Source organism: Oncorhynchus mykiss, unplaced genomic scaffold (genome assembly GCF_013265735.2).
Source record: "Oncorhynchus mykiss isolate Arlee unplaced genomic scaffold, USDA_OmykA_1.1 un_scaffold_119, whole genome shotgun sequence".
In the NCBI taxonomy this organism is placed as follows: Eukaryota; Metazoa; Chordata; class Actinopteri; order Salmoniformes; family Salmonidae; genus Oncorhynchus; species Oncorhynchus mykiss.
The window spans coordinates 1,797,501-1,818,529 of record NW_023493660.1 but is presented as its reverse complement, the minus strand read 5'-3'; the positions used below and the strand labels follow the sequence as shown (position 1 = coordinate 1,818,529).

The 21,029-nt window shown below is 41.2% G+C and overlaps 1 protein-coding gene across 1 annotated transcript in view; it reads right to left on the bottom strand.

Moving 5' to 3' along the window:
* The window catches only part of LOC110515110 (regulator of G-protein signaling 7-like), a 56,397-nt gene that overhangs the window by 17,308 nt on the left and 18,060 nt on the right, over positions 1 to 21,029 (bottom strand). The window contains exons 3-4 of the mRNA XM_036972088.1: positions 15,282 to 15,378; positions 3,031 to 3,081 (exon numbers count right to left, since the gene is read on the bottom strand). Of these exons, the coding sequence (XP_036827983.1) occupies positions 3,031 to 3,081; positions 15,282 to 15,378 (148 nt within the window). The remainder of the gene's footprint in view (positions 1 to 3,030; positions 3,082 to 15,281; positions 15,379 to 21,029) is intronic.

Sequence of the window (21,029 nt, the reverse complement as noted above, 5' to 3'; positions counted from 1 at the left end):
TTAAACCGTAGAAAAAAACTGATCTCACCTGGGAAGATTTAAAGGCTGAAGGTTTTAAATGTCAAGTGTTTGATGTCTGCCTTCAGCTATTCATTAGACCGGTACGTCACCGTAAGGCTGCTCTCACAAATAATGGCACACAGATGAGCTGCAGATTCTCTCTCTATCCCTCTCCCTCTTATTCTCCTGTGGAGAGATGGTGTTTGTACTGCACTGGTTGCCCTTTTCTTGTGGCAATAGGTGACAAATCTTGCTGCTGTGATGGCACACAGTGGTATTTCACCCAATAGATATGGGAGTTGATCAAAATTAGATTTGTTTTTCAAATTATTTGTAGGTCTGTGTAATACAATAGAACCAAAATGTCCTGTTTCCATCCCAGCTGTATTTATACAATAGAACCAAAACGTCCTGTGTGTCGTAATGTTGTTTTATACTGTCTGACTTTACTTCATAAAATCTGTGGATGGAAATGTGTTTTTATAAGGCCATGTTGAGCTCCAGAATGCAGGACATGGCCATTAGAGGTGTTCAGAAACGCACTGATCCACTACTATTGATACAACAAGTCAAGACTACTGACACAAGTCAAGACTACTGATACAAGTCAAGACTACTGATACAAGTCAAGACTACTGATACAAGTCAAGGCCATTGATACCACAGGTCAAGACCATTGATACCACAGGTCAAGACTATTGATACAACAAGTCAAGACTATTGATACAAGTCAATACTATTGAGCATATATATTGGCAAGGCACTAGAACAGTCTGCAGCAGCCGGCCTCAACCTGCTAGAAACGGAAGTCAAATGTCTCCTGTTTGCTGATGATCTGGTTCTTCTGTCCCCAACCAAGGAGGGCCAACAGCAGCACCTAGATCTTCTGCACAGATTCTGTCAGACCTGGGCCCTGACAGACCTGGGCCCTGACAGTAAATCTCAGTAAGACCAAAATAATGGTGTTCCAAAAAGGTCCAGTTGCCAGGACCACAAATACAAATTCCATCTAGACACCGTAGCCCCAACTATTCCTCGGAGAAGTTCCCTAAGCAAGCTGGTCCTGGGGCTCTGTTCACAAACACAAACAGAGCCCCAGAACAGCAACACAATTAGACCCAACCAAATCATGAGAAAACAATTAGATAATTACTTGACACATTGGAAAGAATTTACAAAACAACAGAGCAAACTAGAATGCTATTTGTCCCTAAACAGAGAGTACACAGCGGCAGAATACCTGACCACTGTGACTGACCCAAACTTAAGGAAAGCTTTGACTATGTACAGACTCAGTGAGCATAGCCTTGCTATTGAAAGAGGGAACCGTAGGCAGACCTGACTCTCAAGAGAAGACAGGCTATGTGCTCACTGCCCACAAAATGAGGTGGAAACTGAGCTCCACTTCCTATTCTCCTGCCAAATGTATGACCATATTAGAGACACGTATGTGACCGACTGGCTCAAATTGGAATTTGAAGTTGTGTTTTTTACATTGATTCAACAAGTCAAGACTATTGATACCAAAAGTCAAGACTATTGATACCATAAATCAAGACTATTGATACCATAAATCAAGACTATTGATACCATAAATCAAGACTATTGATACCATAAATCAAGACTATTGATACCATAAATCAAGACTATTGATACCATAAATCAAGACTATTAATACCATAAATCAAGACTATTGATACCATAAGTCAAGACTATTGATACCATAAATCAAGACTATTGATACCATAAGTCAAGACTATTGATTCAACAAGTCAAGACTATTGATTCAACAAGTCAAGACTATTGATACCATAAATCAAGACTATTGATACCATAAATCAAGACTATTGATACCATAAATCAAGACTATTGATACCATAAATCAAGACTATTGATACCATAAGTCAAGACTATTGATACCATAAATCAAGACTATTGATACCATAAGTCAAGACTATTGATACCATAAGTCAAGACTATTGATACCATAAGTCAAGACTATTGATACCATAAATCAAGACTATTGATACCATAAGTCAAGACTATTGATACCATAAATCAAGACTATTGATACCATAAGTCAAGACTATTGATACCATAAATCAAGACTATTGATACCATAAGTCAAGACTATTGATACCATAAGTCAAGACTATTGATACCATAAATCAAGACTATTGATACCACAAGTCAAGACTATTGATACCACAAGTCAAGACTATTGATACCATAAGTCAAGACTATTGATACCATAAATCAAGACTATTGATACCACAAGTCAAGACTATTGATACAAGTCAAGACTATTGATACAAGTCAAAGTTATTGAGCAAATGACATTGATACCACAAGTCAAGACTATTGATACAACAAATCAAGACTATTGAGCTAATGGCATTAATTCAACAAGTCAATACTATTGCTACAACAAGTCAGGACTATTGATACAACAAGTCAAGACTATTGATACAAGTCAAAGTTATTGAGCAAATTACATTGATACAAAAAGGCAAGACTATTGATACAACAAGTCAAGACTATTGATACAAGTCAAAGTTATTGAGCAAATTACATTGATACAAAAAGGCAAGACTATTGATACAACAAGTCAAGACTATTGATACCACAAGTCAAGACTATTGATACCACAAATCAAGACTATTGATACCGCAAGTCAATACTATTGATACCACAAGTCAAGACTATTGATACAACAAATCAAGACTATTGATACCACAAGTCAAGACTATTGCGACAACAAATCAAGACTATTGAGCTGATGGCACTGAAATCAAGTCGCATTGAGTGTAAAATAAAATCTGAAGCATTTCAGAGGAAACAAAATCATGTATTTCAATGCCTGTTGGAACATTCTGGATTTTCTAGGAAAGTAGAGTTTGAATCATTTACATCCTTCATTAGGAAAACCAGAACATTATTTAAAGAACAGTTGAGTTGTTGACATTTTCAATGATACGTCAACAACAAAAACAGACACATTGAATGTAAATAACATCAAATAAATCTTACCTTGATCATCAATGTTCAGGTTTTTGATCATCCACTGTACAATGTCAGAACCTGCAAGACAAAACAAAACACTCAACATTCTGCTTCTGCAAGACAAAACACTCAACATTCTGCAAGACAAAACAAAACACTCAACATTCTGCAAGACAAAACAAAACACTCAACATTCTGCAAGACAAAACAAAACACTCAACATTCTGCAAGACAAAACAAAACACTCAACATTCTGCAAGACAAAACAAAACACTCAACATTCTGCAAGACAAAACAAAACACTCAACATTCTGCTTCTACAAGACAAAACACTCAACATTCTGCTTCTGCAAGACAAAACAAAACACTTAACATTCTGCTTCTACAAGACAAAACACTCAACATTCTGCTTCTACAAGACAAAACAAAACACTCAACATTCTGCTTCTACAAGACAAAACACTCAACATTCTGCAAGACAAAACATAAAACATAAAACACTCAACATTCTGCTTCTGCAAGACAAAACATAAAACATAAAACACTCAACATTCTGCTTCTACAAGACAAAACACTCAACATTCTGCTTCTACAAGACAAAACAAAACACTCAACATTCTGCTTCTACAAGACAAAACACTCAACATTCTGCAAGACAAAACATAAAACATAAAACACTCAACATTCTGCTTCTGCAAGACAAAACATAAAACATAAAACACTCAACATTCTGCTTCTACAAGACAAAACACTCAACATTCTGCTTCTACAAGACAAAACACTCAACATTCTGCTTCTACAAGACAAAACACTCAACATTCTGCTTCTGCAAGACAACATAAAATACTCAACATTCTGCTTCTGCAAGACAAAACAAAACACTCAACATTCTGCTTCTACAAGACAAAACAAAACACTCAACATTCTGCTTCTGCAAGACAAAACACTCAACATTCTGCTTCTGCAAGACAACATAAAACACTCAACATTCTGCTTCTACAAGACAAAACACTCAACATTCTGCTTCTACAAGACAAAACACTCAACATTCTGCTTCTGCAAGACAACATAAAACACTCAACATTCTGCTTCTGCAAGACAAAACAAAACACTCAACATTCTGCTTCTACAAGACAAAACACTCAACATTCTGCTTCTGCTGGTATCAAAAACATGTGAGCGGAAAAAACAACATATTGAAATAACTTTACATAAATGTCCCTTCTCATGTATAGTATATTGTTCCATGCATATCTAAAGGAGAGGTGAGTCTGAAACATCGCCACAGCTCTCCTTTCCTTACTGCAGCAAATCCCCTACCAGTTTATGTTCACCGCTCCCCAATCCATTTCTAAAGGACCCGACAGAATAACGTGGAAAGCAAGTCTGAGAGTCAATCTGCAGAGACTACATTACAGAATAAATTAAAAAGCAAGTCTGAGAGTCAATCTGCAGAGACTACATTACAGAATAAATTAAAAAGCAAGTCTGAGAGTCAATCTGCAGAGACTACATTACAGAATAAATTAAAAAGCAAGTCTGAGAGTCAATCTGCAGAGACTACATTACAGAATAAATTAAAAAGCAAGTCTGAGTCAATCTGCAGAGACTACATTACAGAATAAATTAAAAAGCGAGACAGAGTCAATCTGCAGAGACAACATTACATAATAAATTAAACGAGACAGTCAATCTGCAGAGACAACATTACATAATAAATTAAACGAGACAGTCAATCTGCAGAGACAACATTACATAATAAATTAAACGAGACAGTCAATCTGCAGAGACAACATTACATAATAAATTAAACGAGACAGTCAATCTGCAGAGACAACATTACAGAATACATTAAACGAGACAGTCAATCTGCAGAGACTACATTACAGAATTGTCAGAGTCGTGTGTATAGGTGGCAGGGAAGTCGGGCGCAGGAGAGTCAAACAGAGTGTAAATGGAGTCTTTTAATATAAGTCCACTTAACATGCTCCAAACACTAAATACGTACAGACATAAACGAACATGGGTACGAGGACCCGTCGCGCACCTATTAACTATACAACATAAAACAACACTTGACATAAAACAGTCTCTGACAAAGACAGGAGGGGAAACAGAGGGTTAAATACACAACAGGTAATAAATGGGATTGAAACCAGGTGTGTGGGAAGACAAGACAAAACCAATGGAAAATGAAAAATGGATCAATGATGGCTAGAAGGCCGGTGACGTCGACCGCCGAGCACCACCCGAACAAGGAGAGGCAACGACTTCGGCAGAAGTCATGACAAGAATAAATTCAAAAGCGAGACAGAGTCAATCTACAGAGACTACATTACAGAATAAATTAAACAAGACAGAGTCAATCTGCAGAGACAACATTACAGAATAAATTAAACAAGACAGAGTCAATCTGCAGAGACAACATTACAGAATAAATTAAACAAGACAGAGTCAATCTGCAGAGACAACATTACAGAATAAATTAAACAAGACAGAGTCAATCTGCAGAGACAACATTACAGAATAAATTAAACAAGACAGAGTCAATCTGCAGAGACTACATTACAGAATAAATTAAACAAGACAGAGTCAATCTGCAGAGACAACATTACAGAATAAATTAAACAAGACAGAGTCAATCTGCAGAGACAACATTACAGAATAAATTAAACAAGACAGAGTCAATCTGCAGAGACAACATTACAGAATATATTAAACAAGACAGAGTCAATCTGCAGAGACAACATTACAGAATAAATTAAAAAGTGAGACTGACAGTCAATCTGCAGAGACTACATTACAGAATAAATTAAAAAGTGAGACTGACAGTCAATCTGCAGAGACTACATTACAGAATAAATTAAAAAGCGAGACAGAGTCAATCTACAGAGACTACATTACAGAATAAATTAAACAAGACAGAGTCAATCTGCAGAGACAACATTACAGAATAAATTAAACAAGACAGAGTCAATCTGCAGAGACAACATTACAGAATAAATTAAACAAGACAGAGTCAATCTGCAGAGACAACATTACAGAATAAATTAAACAAGACAGAGTCAATCTACAGAGACTACATTACAGAATAAATTAAACAAGACAGAGTCAATCTACAGAGACTACATTACAGAATAAATTAAACAAGACAGAGTCAATCTGCAGAGACAACATTACAGAATAAATTAAACAAGACAGAGTCAATCTGCAGAGACAACAATAGAATGTAGATTAGAATACAGAACACACAAAGCCAACTGCTGTGTTTGGATAAACAAGTCAAGGGCCTATATTTCCCTGAATGCCTTTAATCACGGTTAGCTTATCAAATAAAATGACATACAATCAGTGTAAATTCTATGGAGCATTTTTTTTACAATGTAATTTCACAGTGAACAAAAAGCAAGGCCTTGCCAACATAAAATCCAAGGCCTGGAATACAAACCTGGACCAATCTAAATAACATAAACATATACTGTAGAGATGCACACACACAAACACTCAACGGACCCATGGAATCCTAACAGACCCTCTATAGACCCATATGATTCTAATAGACACTCTATAGACAGATATTATTGTAATAAACACTATATGGATCCATAAGATTCTAATAGACCCATAAGATTCTAATAGACCCTCTATGGACCCATATGATTCTAATAAACTCTATGGACCCATATGATTCTAACAGACTCTCTATGGATCCATATGATTCTAACAGACTCTCTATGGACCCATAGGATTCTAACAGACTCTCTATGGACCCATAGGATTCTAACAGACTCTCTATGGACCCATAGGATTCTAACAGACTCTCTATGGACCCATAGGATTCTAATAGCCCCATAGGATTCTAATATAAAAGTCTCCATTCAGCACCATGGACAGCACTACTATCAGCTCCTCCAGTATGTAATCATTATATACAGTGCCTTGCGAAAGTATTCGGCCCCCTTGAACTTTGCGACCTTTTGCCACATTTCAGGCTTCAAACATAAAGATATAAAACTGTATTTTTTTGTGAAGAATCAACAACAAGTGGGGCACAATCATGAAGTGGAACGACATTTATTGGATATTTCAAACTTTTTTAACAAATCAAAAACTGAAAAAGTGGGCGTGCAAAATTATTCAGACCCCTTAAGTTAATACTTTGTAGCGCCACCTTTTGCTGCGATTACAGCTGTAAGTCGCTTGGGGTATGTCTCTATCAGTTTTGCACATCGAGAGACTGACATTTTTTCCCATTCCTCCTTGCAAAACAGCTCGAGCTCAGTGAGGTTGGATGGAGAGCATTTGTGAACAGCAGTTTTCAGTTCTTTCCACAGATTCTCGATTGGATTCAGGTCTGGACTTTGACTTGGCCATTCTAACACCTGGATATGTTTATTTTTGAACCATTCCATTGTAGATTTTGCTTTATGTTTTGGATCATTGTCTTGTTGGAAGACAAATCTCCGTCCCAGTCTCAGGTCTTTTGCAGACTCCATCAGGTTTTCTTCCAGAATGGTCCTGTATTTGGCTCCATCCATCTTCCCATCAATTTTAACCATCTTCCCTGTCCCTGCTGAAGAAAAGCAGGCCCAAACCATGATGCTGCCACCACCATGTTTGACAGTAGGGATGGTGTGTTCAGCTGTGTTGCTTTTACGCCAAACATAACGTTTTGCATTGTTGCCAAAAAGTTCAATTTTGGTTTCATCTGACCAGAGCACCTTCTTCCACATGTTTGGTGTGTCTCCCAGGTGGCTTGTGGCAAACTTTAAACTACATTTTTTATGGATATCTTTAAGAAATGGCTTTCTTCTCGCCACTCTTCCATAAAGGCCAGATTTGTGCAATATACGACTGATTGTTGTCCTATGGACAGAGTCTCCCACCTCAGCTGTAGATCTCTGCAGTTCATCCAGAGTGATCATGGGCCTCTTGGCTGCATCTCTGATCAGTCTTCTCCTTGTATGAGCTGAAAGTTTAGAGGGACGGCCAGGTCTTGGTAGATTTGCAGTGGTCTGATACTCCTCCCATTTCAATATTATCGCTTGCACAGTGCTCCTTGGGATGTTTAAAGCTTGGGAAATCTTTTTGTATCCAAATCCGGCTTTAAACTTCTTCACAACAGTATCTCGGACCTGCCTTGTGTGTTCCTTGTTCTTCATGATGCTCTCTGCGCTTTTGACGGACCTCTGAGACTATCACAGTGCAGGTGCATTTATACGGAGACTTGATTACACACATGTGGATTGTATTTATCATCATTAGTCATTTAGGTCAATATTGGATCATTCAGAGATCCTCACTGAACTTCTGGAGAGAGTTTGCTGCACTGAAAGTAAAGGGGCTGAATAATTTTGCACGCCCAATTTTTCAGTTTTTGATTTGTTAAAAAAGTTTGAAATATCCAATAAATGTCGTTCCACTTCATGATTGTGTCCCACTTGTTGTTGATTCTCCACAAAAAAAAACAGTTTTATATCTTTATGTTTGAAGCCTGAAATGTGGCAAAAGGTCGCAAAGTTCAAGGGGGCCGAATACTTTCGCAAGGCACTGTACCAGGAAGGTAAAACAGGACTCATTGTTATTACAGAACCTGGACAGATCTGGGCAGGAGAATAAAACAGGCTCTGTTTCAAGGGGCACCCTATTCCCTATGTAGTGCCCTACTGTGCTCTGATCAACAGTTGTGTTCTATATAGGGAATAGGGCTCTGGTTAACAGTAGTGATCTATATAGGGAATAGGGCTCTGGTCAACAGTAGTGTTCTATATAGGGAATAGGGCTCTGATTAACAGTAGTGTTCTATATAGGGAATAGGGCTCTGGTTAACAGTAGTGTTCTATATAGGGAATAGGGCTCTGGTCAACAGTAGTGTTCTATATAGGGAATAGGGCCCTGGTAAACAGTAGTGATCTATATGGAGAAAAGGACTCTTGTCAACAGTAGTGTTCTATATAGGGAATAGGGCTCTGGTCTAAAGTAGTGTTCTATATAGGGAATAGGTCCCTGGTCTAAAGTAGTGTTCTATATAGGGAATAGGGCTCTGGTCTAAAGTAGTGTTCTATATAGGGAATAGGGCTCTGGTCAACAGTAGTGTTCTATATAGGGAATAGGGCTCTGGTCAACAGTAGTGTTCTATATAGGGAATAGGAATCTGGTCAACAGAAGTGCTCTACAAAGGGAACAGGGTACCATTTGAGACATCACTATAGTAACAGAAGAGGCACTAGACTTTAATTACAGCCTTATCAACCCTTATGTAGCAGGACACACACCAGGTGACAGACACTGGGCTGTCATCTCAAACCTTATGTAGCAGGACACACACCAGGTGACAGACACTGGGCTGTCACCTCAACCCTCATGGAGCAGGACACACACCAGGTGTGTGATGAACAGACAGCGTCAACATAAGCAGAATAGTTGTTTGTGTGTCAGAGTGTCAATATGGGCTGACTGATGGTCTATTGATCTGTTACTACCTCCTGATGGTCTGTTATTACCTACTGATGGTCTGTTACTGTTGATCTGTTATTACCTACTGATGATCTATTGATCTGTTACTACCTACTGATGGTCTGTTGGTCTGTTATTACCTACTGATGGTCTATTGATCTGTTATTACCTACTGATGGTCTGTTATTACTTACTGATGGTCTGTTATTACCTACTGATGGTCTATTGATCTGTTATTACCTACTGATGGTCTGTTATTACCTACTGATGGTCTGTTATTACCTACTGATGGTCTGTTATTACCTACTGATGGTCTGTTATTACCTACTGATGGTCTATTGGTCTGTTATTACCTACTGATGGTCTGTTACTGTTGATCTGTTATTACCTACTGATGGTATGTTACTGTTGATCTGTTATTACCTACTGATGATCTGTTGATCTGATATTATCTACTCATGGTCTATTACTGTTGACCTGTTATTACCTACTGATGGTCTATTGATCTGTTATTACCTACTGATGGTCTATTGATCTGTTATTACCTACTGATGGTCTGTTACTGTTGATCTGTTATTACCTACTGATGGTCTGTTATTACCTACTGGTAATACTGGTTATTACCTACTGATGGTCTGTTACTGTTGATCTGTTATTACCTACTGATGGTCTGTTATTACCTACTGGTAATACTGGTTATTACCTACTGGTCTGTTATTACCTACTGATGGTCTGTTATTACCTACTGATGGTCTATTGATCTGTTATTACCTACTGATGGTCTGTTATTACCTACTGATGGTCTGTTATTACCTACTGATGGTCTGTTATTACCTACTGATGGTCTGTTACTGTTGATCTGTTATTACCTACTGATGGTCTGTTACTGTTGATCTGTTATTACCTACTGATGGTCTGTTACTGTTGATCTGTTATTACCTACTGATGGTCTGTAACTGTTGATCTGTTATTACCTACTGATGGTCTGTTGATCTGTTATTACCCACTGATGGTCTATTGATCTGATATTACCTACTGATGGTCTATTGATCTGTTATTACCTACTGATGGTCTATTGATCTGATATTACCTACTGATGGTCTGTTACTGTTGATCTGGTATTACCTACTGATGGTCTGTTGATCTGTTATTACTGACTGATGGTCTGTTGATCTGTTATTACCCACTGATGGTCTGTTGAACCAGTCCGTAGAGCAGCCAGCTCTCTGACAGCCTTCCATCTCCACCAGTCCGTAGAGCAGCCAGCTCTCTCAGACAGCCGTCCATCTCCACCAGTCCGTAGAGCAGCCATCTCTCTCAGACAGCCGTCCATCTCCACCAGTCCATTCAGCAGCCAGCTCTCTCAGACAGCCATCCATCTCCACCAGTCCGTAGAGCAGCCAGCTCTCTCAGACAGCTGTCCAGCTCCACCAGTACATAGAGCAGCCAGCACTCTCAGACAGCCATCCATCTCCACCAGTCCGTAGAGCAGCCAGCTCTCTCAGACAGCCGTCCATCTCCACAATCCATTTAGCAGCCAGCTCTCTCAGACATCCGTCCATCTCCACCAGTCCGTAGAGCAGCCTGCTCTCTCAGACAGCGGTCCAGCTCCACCAGTCCGTAGAGCAGCCAGCTCTCTCAAACAGCCATCCATCTCCACCAGTCCGTAGAGCAGCCAGCTCTCTCAGACAGCTGTCCATCTCCACAATCAATTTAGCAGCCAGCTCTCTCTGACATCCGTCCATCTCCACCAGTCCGTAGAGCAGCCAGCTCTCTGACAGCGGTCCAGCTCCACCAGTCCGTAGAGCAGCCAGCTCTCTCAGACAGCCGTCCATCTCCACAATCCATTCAGCAGCCAGCTCTCTCAGACATCTGTCCATCTCCACCAGTCCGTAGAGCAGCCAGCTCTCTCAGACAGCGGTCCAGCTCCACCAGTCCGTAGAGCAGCCAGCTCTCTCAGACAGCCGTCCATCTCCACAATCCATTCAGCAGCCAGCTCTCTCAGACATCCGTCTATCTCCACCAGTCCGTAGAGCAGCCAGCTCTCTCAGACAGCCGTCCATCTCCACAATCCATTCAGCAGCCAGCTCTCTCAGACATCCGTCCATCTCCACCAGTCCGTAGAGCAGCCAGCTCTCTCAGACAGCCATCCATCCATCTCCACAATCCATTCAGCAGCCAGCTCTCTCAGACATCCGTCCATCTCCACCAGTCCGTAGAGCAGCCAGCTCTCTCAGACAGCGGTCCAGCTCCACCAGTCCGTAGAGCAGCCAGCTCTCTCAGACAGCCGTCCATCTCCACAATCCATTCAGCAGCCAGCTCTCTCAGACATCCGTCCATCTCCACCAGTCCGTAGAGCAGCCAGCTCTCTCAGACAGCCGTCCATCTCCACAATCCATTCAGCAGCCAGCTCTCTCAGACAGCCGTCCAGCTCCACCAGTCCATTCAGGTAATTTGGATTTGGAAGGTTTTAATGTTGAGGTTAGTATACTGTGAAGTGACGTACATTAACCTGATGACTGTTATTTATTGAATCCACTATGTTTAATTGTTATCCGATTAAATTAAACATTTAACTCATTAGGGATTTGGGGGCACCACGGAAGAAATTGTTTAACCCATTACCATCTCCAAAATGTAACTCTAGAAGAGATATATATATATATATAAGTTATATATCGATTACAGTCACTTATTAATCATTACCTCATATCAGTCTCATTCTGAACAGTCGTAACCTTCTTGGATCTGCAAGAACCACAAACTTTGCATATCATTCAGTACTATACAAAATGTATTTAATTATCTATTTACTAACTAACTAAATAATAACACAGAATACACATACATAGAGAAAAAGGCACATTTATCGTGGAAACATTCTAGGACTGTCTTTACATTAATCATATACCTTTCTCACGAACCGCTGCCCGTTTTGGTAATAAGAAGCAATGAATGTTTTTACGTGTTTGAATACCGTTGTTCATCATCTATCTCTGTTGAAACCAAACCTTCTTGAAAGGGGGTTCTGTTGGCCTCTCTATGGCCACTTATACATATTCTGGTTGTCCACCAGATGTCACAATGTCCTTCTTCTTAGTTGTCCGGTCTCCAATGGGCTGTTTTTGTTCAGAACTTGTTCTTAGCTCGTATGGATATTCAGAGTTTGAACCCCTTTACATGGACAGCTGCAGCCTGTTCATGTTCGGGTATAGTTTGGTGAGTTTATCTTCTTCACCTCGTGTTGTTTCAACCATTTCCCACATGGAGCGAACACTCCACGTTTCCTGGTCTGGTAGGTGAGGTTATCTTCTCATCTAGTGTTGAGGTTGAGAATTTCAGAGTTTTAACCATTTCAACGTGTGGACCACGGTCTCACATCTTCTGGTCTGGTATGTAAATTCTTAGTCAGTCCTTTTAAGCACTCTGGTCAAAAAGGGCAATTCCATCACTCTGACAAGCTCTCTGACCTCATTCAGGGCATGGCTATTTAATGTGCAAAGGATATGATTATAAGTTCTGTCTTATGACTCCTACATCCAACATATTGGATGGAAACTTAACAGCTAGAGGGGGTGTTCAGTTACAGTATTTGGTTCATACAGTTAATAACATCACAAAATGAAAAACAATATGACATTATTATTCTTTAGGTCCCCACTGACCATATCCCATATTCAGATGTTAGACATGTTGTTCCAAAGCTCCCTTTTTGGACGTTAGAGTTTTTGGCAAAAGTCTCTCTCTAGACAAAGACCTTCTGATTCCAATACTGAAGGGTAGAGAGAGAACGTTTCCCCCTCTAGAGATTTACAGCAGGGTGTGAAGGGTGACCATCCAGCAACTCCCCCTCTAGAGATTTACAGCAGGGTGTGAAGGGTGACCATCCAGCAACTCCCCCTCTAGAGATTTACAGCAGGGTGTGAAGGGTGACCATCCAGCAACTCCCCCTCTCTTCTCTGTGGGAGAGAGAGCGCCTGGTTACTGTCACCCCCTCTCTCCCCTCCCCCCATCAGTCTGATCTGCCCATTCTTCCCAGACAGTCATGTAACCGGTCTTTCTCTCTCTCTGCCTCCATCTAATTTTCCTCTAAATATATACATATAGAGTTGAAGTCGGAAGTTTACATACACCTAAGCCAAATACATTAAAACTCAGTTTTTCAAAATTCCTGACATTTAATCCTAGTAGAAATTCCCTGTCTTAGGTCAGCTAGGATCACCACTTTATTTTAAGAATGTGAAATGTCAGAATAATAGTAGGGAGAATTATTTATTTCAGCTTGTATTTCTTTCATCACATTCTCAGTGGGTCAGAAGTTTAAATTGTTAAACTTGGGTCAAACATTTCGGGTAGCCTTCCACAAGCTTCTCACAATACGTTGGGTGAATTTTGGCCCATTCCTCCTGACAGAGCTGGTGTAACTGAGTCAGGTTTCTAGCCCTCCTTGCTCGCACACGCTTTTTCAGTTCTGCCCACACATTTTTCTATAGCATTGAGGTCAGGACTTTGTGATGGCACTCCAATACCTTGACTTTGTTGTCCTTAAGCCATTTTGCCACAACTTTGGAAGGATGCTTGGGGTCATTGTCCATTTGGAAGACCCATTTGCGACCAAGTTTTAACTTCCTGACTGATGTCTTGAAATGTTGCTTAATATATCCACATAATTTTCCTACCTCATGATGTCATCTATTTTGTGAAGTGCACCAGTCCCTCCAGCAGCAAAGCACCCCCACAACATGATGCTGCCACCCCCGTGCTTCACAGCTGGGATGGTGTTCTTCGGCTTGCAAGCCTCCCCCTTTTTCCTCCAAACATAACGATGGTCATTATGGTCAAACAGTTCTATTTTTGTTTCATCAGGCCAGAGGACATTTCTCCAAAAAGTACAATCTTTGTCCCCATGTGCAGTTGCAAACTGTAGTCTGGCTTTTTTATGACAGTTTTGACAGTGGCTTCTTCCTTGTTAACCTGAAGGCTGTTTATGTTGATATAGGACCCGTTTTACTGTGGATATAGATACTTTTGTCCCCATGTTTCCTCCAGCATCTTCACAAGGTCCTTTGCTGCTGTTCTGGAATTGATTTGAACTTTTCACACCAAAGTACGTTCATCTCTAAGAGACAGAACACGTCTCCTCCCTGAGTGGTATGACGACTGCATGGTTCCATGGTGTTTATACTTGCGTACCGTTGTTTGTACAGATGAACGTGGCACCTTCAGGCATTTGTAAATTGCTCCCAAGGATGAACCAGACTTGTGGAGGTCTAAAATGTATTTTCTGAGGTCTTGGCTGATTTCTTTTGATTTTCCCATGATGTCAAGCAAAGAGGCACTGAGTTTGAATGTAGGCCTTGAAATACATCCACAGGTACACCTCCAATTGACTCAAATTATGTCAATTAGCCTATCAGAAGCTTCTAAAGCCATGACATCATTTTCAGAAATGTTCCAAGCTGTTTAAAGACACAGTCAACTTAGTGTATGTAATCTTCTGACCCACATGAATTGTGATACAGTGAGTTATAAGTGAAATAATCTATCTGTAAAGAATCGTTGGAAAGATGACTTGTGTCATGCACAAAGTAGATGTCCTAACCGACTTGCCAAAACTATAGTTTGTTGACAAGAAATTTGTGAAGTGGTTGAAAACGAGTTTTAATGACTCCAACCTCAGTGTATGTAAACTTCCGACTTCAACTGTATATACATATATATATATATATATATATATGTATATATATATCTTTCTTTCGCTCTCACTCTCTCTCAAACACACACACATCTTTATACTGTAACTATAAAAAAATCTATCTTACCTGAAAAAACACTTGGGATTTTAGATAAAAAACTCTTGACTGTGCGGACAGGAATTCCATTTGTCTCATCTTGCATATGAGCGATGACATCTTCCATCTGGAAAAAAAAGGAGATGGTTGAAGGAAAAGCTCAATCAGCAGCATAAATACTCAGGGGAGAGTGGGGGAAGTTGAGCCAAAGGGGGAAGTTGAGCCAAAGGGGGAAGTTGAGCCAAAGGGGGAAGTTGAACCAAAGGGGGAAGTTGAACCAAAGGGGGAAGTTGAGCCAAAGGGGGAAGTTGAGCCAAAGGGGGAAGTTGAGCCAAAGGGGGAAGTTGAACCAAAGGGGTAGATTTAGTCACCATTGTTCCTAGGAAACACACAAATTAATCATGTGACCTAATATGTAGGAAGAGGTCATCAGTTCGTGGAGTCTGAAGGATGAAACCACATGGAAAAAGTGACCAGCAAGTTAGGTCCAAAACAACAGATTTTCACCAAGTCAAATGATTCTATTGTGTTAGAGATTTCATTATGCTTGTATCTAAACCAAAGTAGATCATTTTAACATTGTTATAAACATCAGTTGGGGCCTCTATTAGCTTCAATATGAGGTCCTAAATCTAGTTTGAAAGTGCATCCTTGTAGCTGTGTAGGCTAATATAGTCAAAATGTTTGCCTTGGGGTAAGTTGGGCCATATTTTTTATTTATTTATTTATTTTACCTTTATTTAACCAGGTAGGCAAGTTGAGAACAAGTTCTCATTTACAATTGCGACCTGGCCAAGATAAAGCAAAGCAGTTCGACAGATACAACAACACAGAGTTACACATGGAGTAAAACAAACATACAGTCAATAATAAAGTATAAACAAGTCTATATACAATGTGAGCAAATGAGGTGAGAAGGGAGGTAAAGGCAAAAAAAGGCCTTGGTGGCAAGGTAAATACAATATAGCAAGTAAAACACTGGAATGGTAGTTTTGCAATGGAAGAATGTGCAAAGTAGAAATAAAAATAATGGGGTGCAAAGGAGCAAAATAAATAAATAAATTAAATACAGTTGGGAAAGAGGTAGTTGATAGGGCTACATTATAGGTGGGCTATGTACAGGTGCAGTAATCTGTGAGCTGCTCTGACAGTTGGTGCTTAAAGCTAGTGAGGGAGATAAGTGTTTCCAGTTTCAGAGATTTTTGTAGTTCGTTCCAGTCATTGGCAGCAGAGAACTGGAAAGAGAGACGGCCAAAGAAAGAATTGGTTTTGGGGGTGACCAGAGAGATATACCTGCTGGAGCGTGTGCTACAGGTGGGAGATGCTATGGTGACCAGCGAGCTGAGATAAGGGGGGACTTTACCTAGCAGGGTCTTGTAGATGACATGGAGCCAGTGGGTTTGGCGACGAGTATGAAGCGAGGGCCAGCCAACGAGAGCGTACAGGTCGCAATGGTGGGTAGTATATGGGGCTTTGGTGACAAAACGGATTGCACTGTGATAGACTGCATCCAATTTGTTGAGTAGGGTATTGGAGGCTATTTTGTAAATTACATCGCCAAAGTCGAGGATTGGTAGGATGGTCAGTTTTACAAGGGTATGTTTGGCAGCATGAGTGAAGGATGCTTTGTTGCGAAATAGGAAGCCAATTCTAGATTTAACTTTGGATTGGAGATGTTTGATATGGGTCTGGAAGGAGAGTTTACAGTCTAACCAGACACCTAAGTATTTGTAGTTGTCCACGTATTCTAAGTCAGAGCCGTCCAGAGTAGTGATGTTGGACAGGCGGGTAGGTGCAGGTAGTGATCGGTTGAAGAGCATGCATTTAGTTTTACTTGTATTTAAGAGCAATTGGAGGCCACGGAAGGAGAGTTGTATGGCATTGAAGCTTGCCTGGAGGGTTGTTAACACAGTGTGCAAAGAAGGGCCGGAAGTATACAGAATGGTGTCGTCTGCGTAGAGGTGGATCAGAGACTCACCAGCAGCAAGAGCGACCTCATTGATGTATACAGAGAAGAGAGTCGGTCCAAGAATTGAACCCTGTGGCACCCCCATAGAGACTGCCAGAGGTCCGGACAACAGACCCTCAGATTTGACACACTGAACTCTATCAGAGAAGTAGTTGGTGAACCAGGCGAGGCAATCATTTGAGAAACCAAGGCTGTTGAGTCTGCCGATGAGGATGTGGTGATTGACAGAGTCGAAAGCCTTGGCCAGATCAATGAATACGGCTGCACAGTAATGTTTCTTATTCTTATTCTTATATCAAGTTGAGTAAATGTTTCTGTTTTCTTCCCCATACCACTCCATACCCAGATACCACCCCATACCCAGATACCACTCCATACCCAGATACCACCCCAAACAGGGACCACTCCATACCCAGGGACCACCCATACCCAGATACCACCCCATACAGGGACCACTCCATACCCAGGGACCGCCCCAAACAGGGACCCCCCCATACCCAGGGACCACCCCATACCCAGATACCACCCCAAACAGGGACCACTCCATACACAGGGACCACCCCAAACCCAGGGACCACCCCATACCCAGGGACCCCCCTATACCCAGGGACCACCACATACTCAGGGACCACTCCAAACCCAGGGACCACCCCATACCCAGGGACCACCCCATACCCAGGGACCACCACATACTCAGAGGAAGCTACAGTGGCTCATAACTTTTTATTTCAGATTTTCACAACTACCAATCAACCAGAAGTATTTTAGAATTCCCTGGCAGAATACAGTAAACAGGGGGTTTGAGAAAGATAACAGAGAGAGAGAGAGGGAGAGATCAGTGACAGGAAATGCAGGATAATCCCAAAACAGGGATGACATTTGGATCAGGAGGATCCCTCCCCCTGGCTCTCTCCTGGAGGGGCTTGGCAGCCAGATGGATACAGGCTCCATTTTCTCTCCTCTCCTCTCCTCTCCTCTCCTCTCCTCTCCTCTCCCTCCCCCTGGCTCTCTCCTGGAGGGGCTTGGCAGCCAGATGGATACAGGCTCCATTCTCTATCCATCTCCTCATTCTCTCCTCCTCACCTGTCCTCTCCTCCTCACCTGTCCTCTCCTCTCCTCCTCACCTCTCCTCCTCACCCCTCCTCCTCTCCATCCATTCCCTTCCTAATTTCCCTCCCTCCTCTTCTTTTCCCTTTCTACCCTCTAACTCTCCTCTCACTCCCTGATCTACCTCCTGCTCTCTCCTTCCTGCTCTCCTCTCTCTCCCACCTCTCTCCCTCCTGCTCTCTCTTCTCTCTCCCTCCTCTCTCTCTTTCCCTCCTGTCATTAACTGCTCTCTCTCTCTCTCTCTCCCTCCTCTCGTTCACTCCTCTCGTTCACTCATCTCTCGCCTCCCTTCCCACCCAAAAAGCCATCTTAGAGCCAACATGTTTGTCGCAGCAGTAATCTTCTCTGATTGACAGAGAGTCAAGGAGCTAAAATCGTTAACCTCTACAGGAACAGAGTCCCGAAATCAGGGCAGTTGCTGCTCAATATGCGATATGTGACTAGAATGGTGTTGTAAACAACAGCCAACTTTCCGGAACATTGAAATGTCTTATATCATCAGAAAGCCTAAATGATTGTTAATCTAACTGCAGTGTCCAATATACAGTAGCTATTAGAGTGAAACAATACCATGCTATTGTTTGAGGATACTGTACAACCACAAAACACTTTCATCAAGGAAACTGGTTTGTTACAGCTGCCATCAAGACTATCTATATACAGTGTGGCAAAAAAGTATTTAGTCAGCCACCAATTGTGCAAGTTCTACCACTTAAAAATATGAGAGAGGCCTGTAATTTTCATCATAGGTACACTTCAACTATGACAGACAAAATGAGAAAAAAAATCCAGAAAATCACATTGTATGATTTTTAATGAATTTATTTGCAACCCTTATTCATTATCATCAGCCATGATGCTCTAATTTAAAATAACCCTTATTCAATATTATCAGCCATGATGCTCTCATTCAAAATAACCCTTATTCATTATCATCAGCCATGATGCTCTCATTTAAAATAACCCTTATTCATTATCATCAGCCATGATGCTCTCATTTAAAATACCCCTTATTCAATATTATCAGTCATGATGCTCTCATTCAAAATAACCCTTATTCATTATCATCAGCCATGATGCTCTAATTTAAAATAGCTCTTATTCATTATCAGACCGTTTGAAGAGAGAGCAAGACTGATTTAGAAGATGCCAAATGTTTCAGTGCAACGACTTTCAGAGCATCAGAGGTCGCCGCCCGTTGTTGTATTCACAGCTTCCCTCCAGGACTATAATTGATTCAGCAGCAAGCTAAACTGTGTTGGAGAGAGAACAGAGGAGAGCAGAGAGAGAGAAGAGGACAAGCGAGGAGAGAGAGGAAAGAGGAGAGAGAGAGGAGAGGACAAGAGGGGAGAGGAAAGAGAGGAAAGAGGAGAGAGAGAGGAGAGGACAAGAGAGGAGAGAGGGGAAAGGGGAGAGAGAGAGGAGAGGACAAGAGGAGAGAGAGGAGAGGACAAGAGAGGAGAGGAAAGTGAGGAGAGAGACGAGAGGAGAGGAGAGAGAGAAGAGGAGAGAGAGGAGAGGAGAGAGGGGAGAGGAACGTTTGGAGGGAGAGGACAAGAGAGGACAGCGAGGAGAGGGATGACCTTCCTCCGTCTAACGTTAATCTGGATAATCATTAAGAAATTAGATCTAATAACAGGATCACTACATCACCTCTTACTGTTGATTAGGTGGTGATTCCCTGGAGCGAAAATAAGACAAAATAACACAATGACACGGCAGGCAGCAGGGCTGTGGTTTAATCTGTCATTGAGCCATCCTCTGCCAGACAGGGTTGAGGGAGTTAGGAGATGGCATACATAGGAATAATAATATAAATCACATCTGGGGATTAAAAGGTATCGACAATGTGCATGATATTCAAACAGTAGCAGACATCAAAGGACCTTCGCCCAAAGAATTTGAATAATGATTTGCTTCCCAAGAGAGGCACTGGACTTTTCCATCCATTTTACTTCTGGTACTGAAGGTGTTCATCAAACTGACTCCTCAGACATCAAACTGACTCCTCAGACATTAAAGGACACCAAACTGACTCCTCAGACATCAAACTGACTCCTCAGACATCAAACTGACTCCTCAGACACCAAACTGACCCTTCAGACATCAAACTGACTCCCCAGACATCAAACTGACTCCTCAGACATCAAACGGACTCCCCAGACATCAAACTGACTCCTCAGACATTAAGGGACATCAAACTGACTCCTCAGACATCAAACTGCTTCCTCAGACATCAAACTGCTTCCTCAGACATCAAACTGCTTCCTCAGACATCAAACTGCTTCCTCAGACATCAAACTGACTCCTCAGACATTAAGGGACATCAAACTGACTCCTCAGACATCAAACTGACTCCTCAGACATCAAACTGACTTCCTCAGACATTAAAAAACATCAAACGGACTCCTCAGACATCAAACTGACTCCTCAGACATCAAAGAAATTCAAACGGACTCCTCAGACATCAAACTGACTCCTCAGACATCAAACTGACTTCCTCAGATATTAAAAAACATCAAACTGACTCCTCGGACATCAAACTGACTCCTCAGACATCAAAGAAATTCAAACGGACTCCTCAGACATCAAACGGACTCCTCAGACATCAAACTAACTCCTCAGACATCAAAGAAATTCAAACGGACTCCTCAGACATCAAACGGACTCCTCAGACATCAAACTGACTCCTCAGACATCAA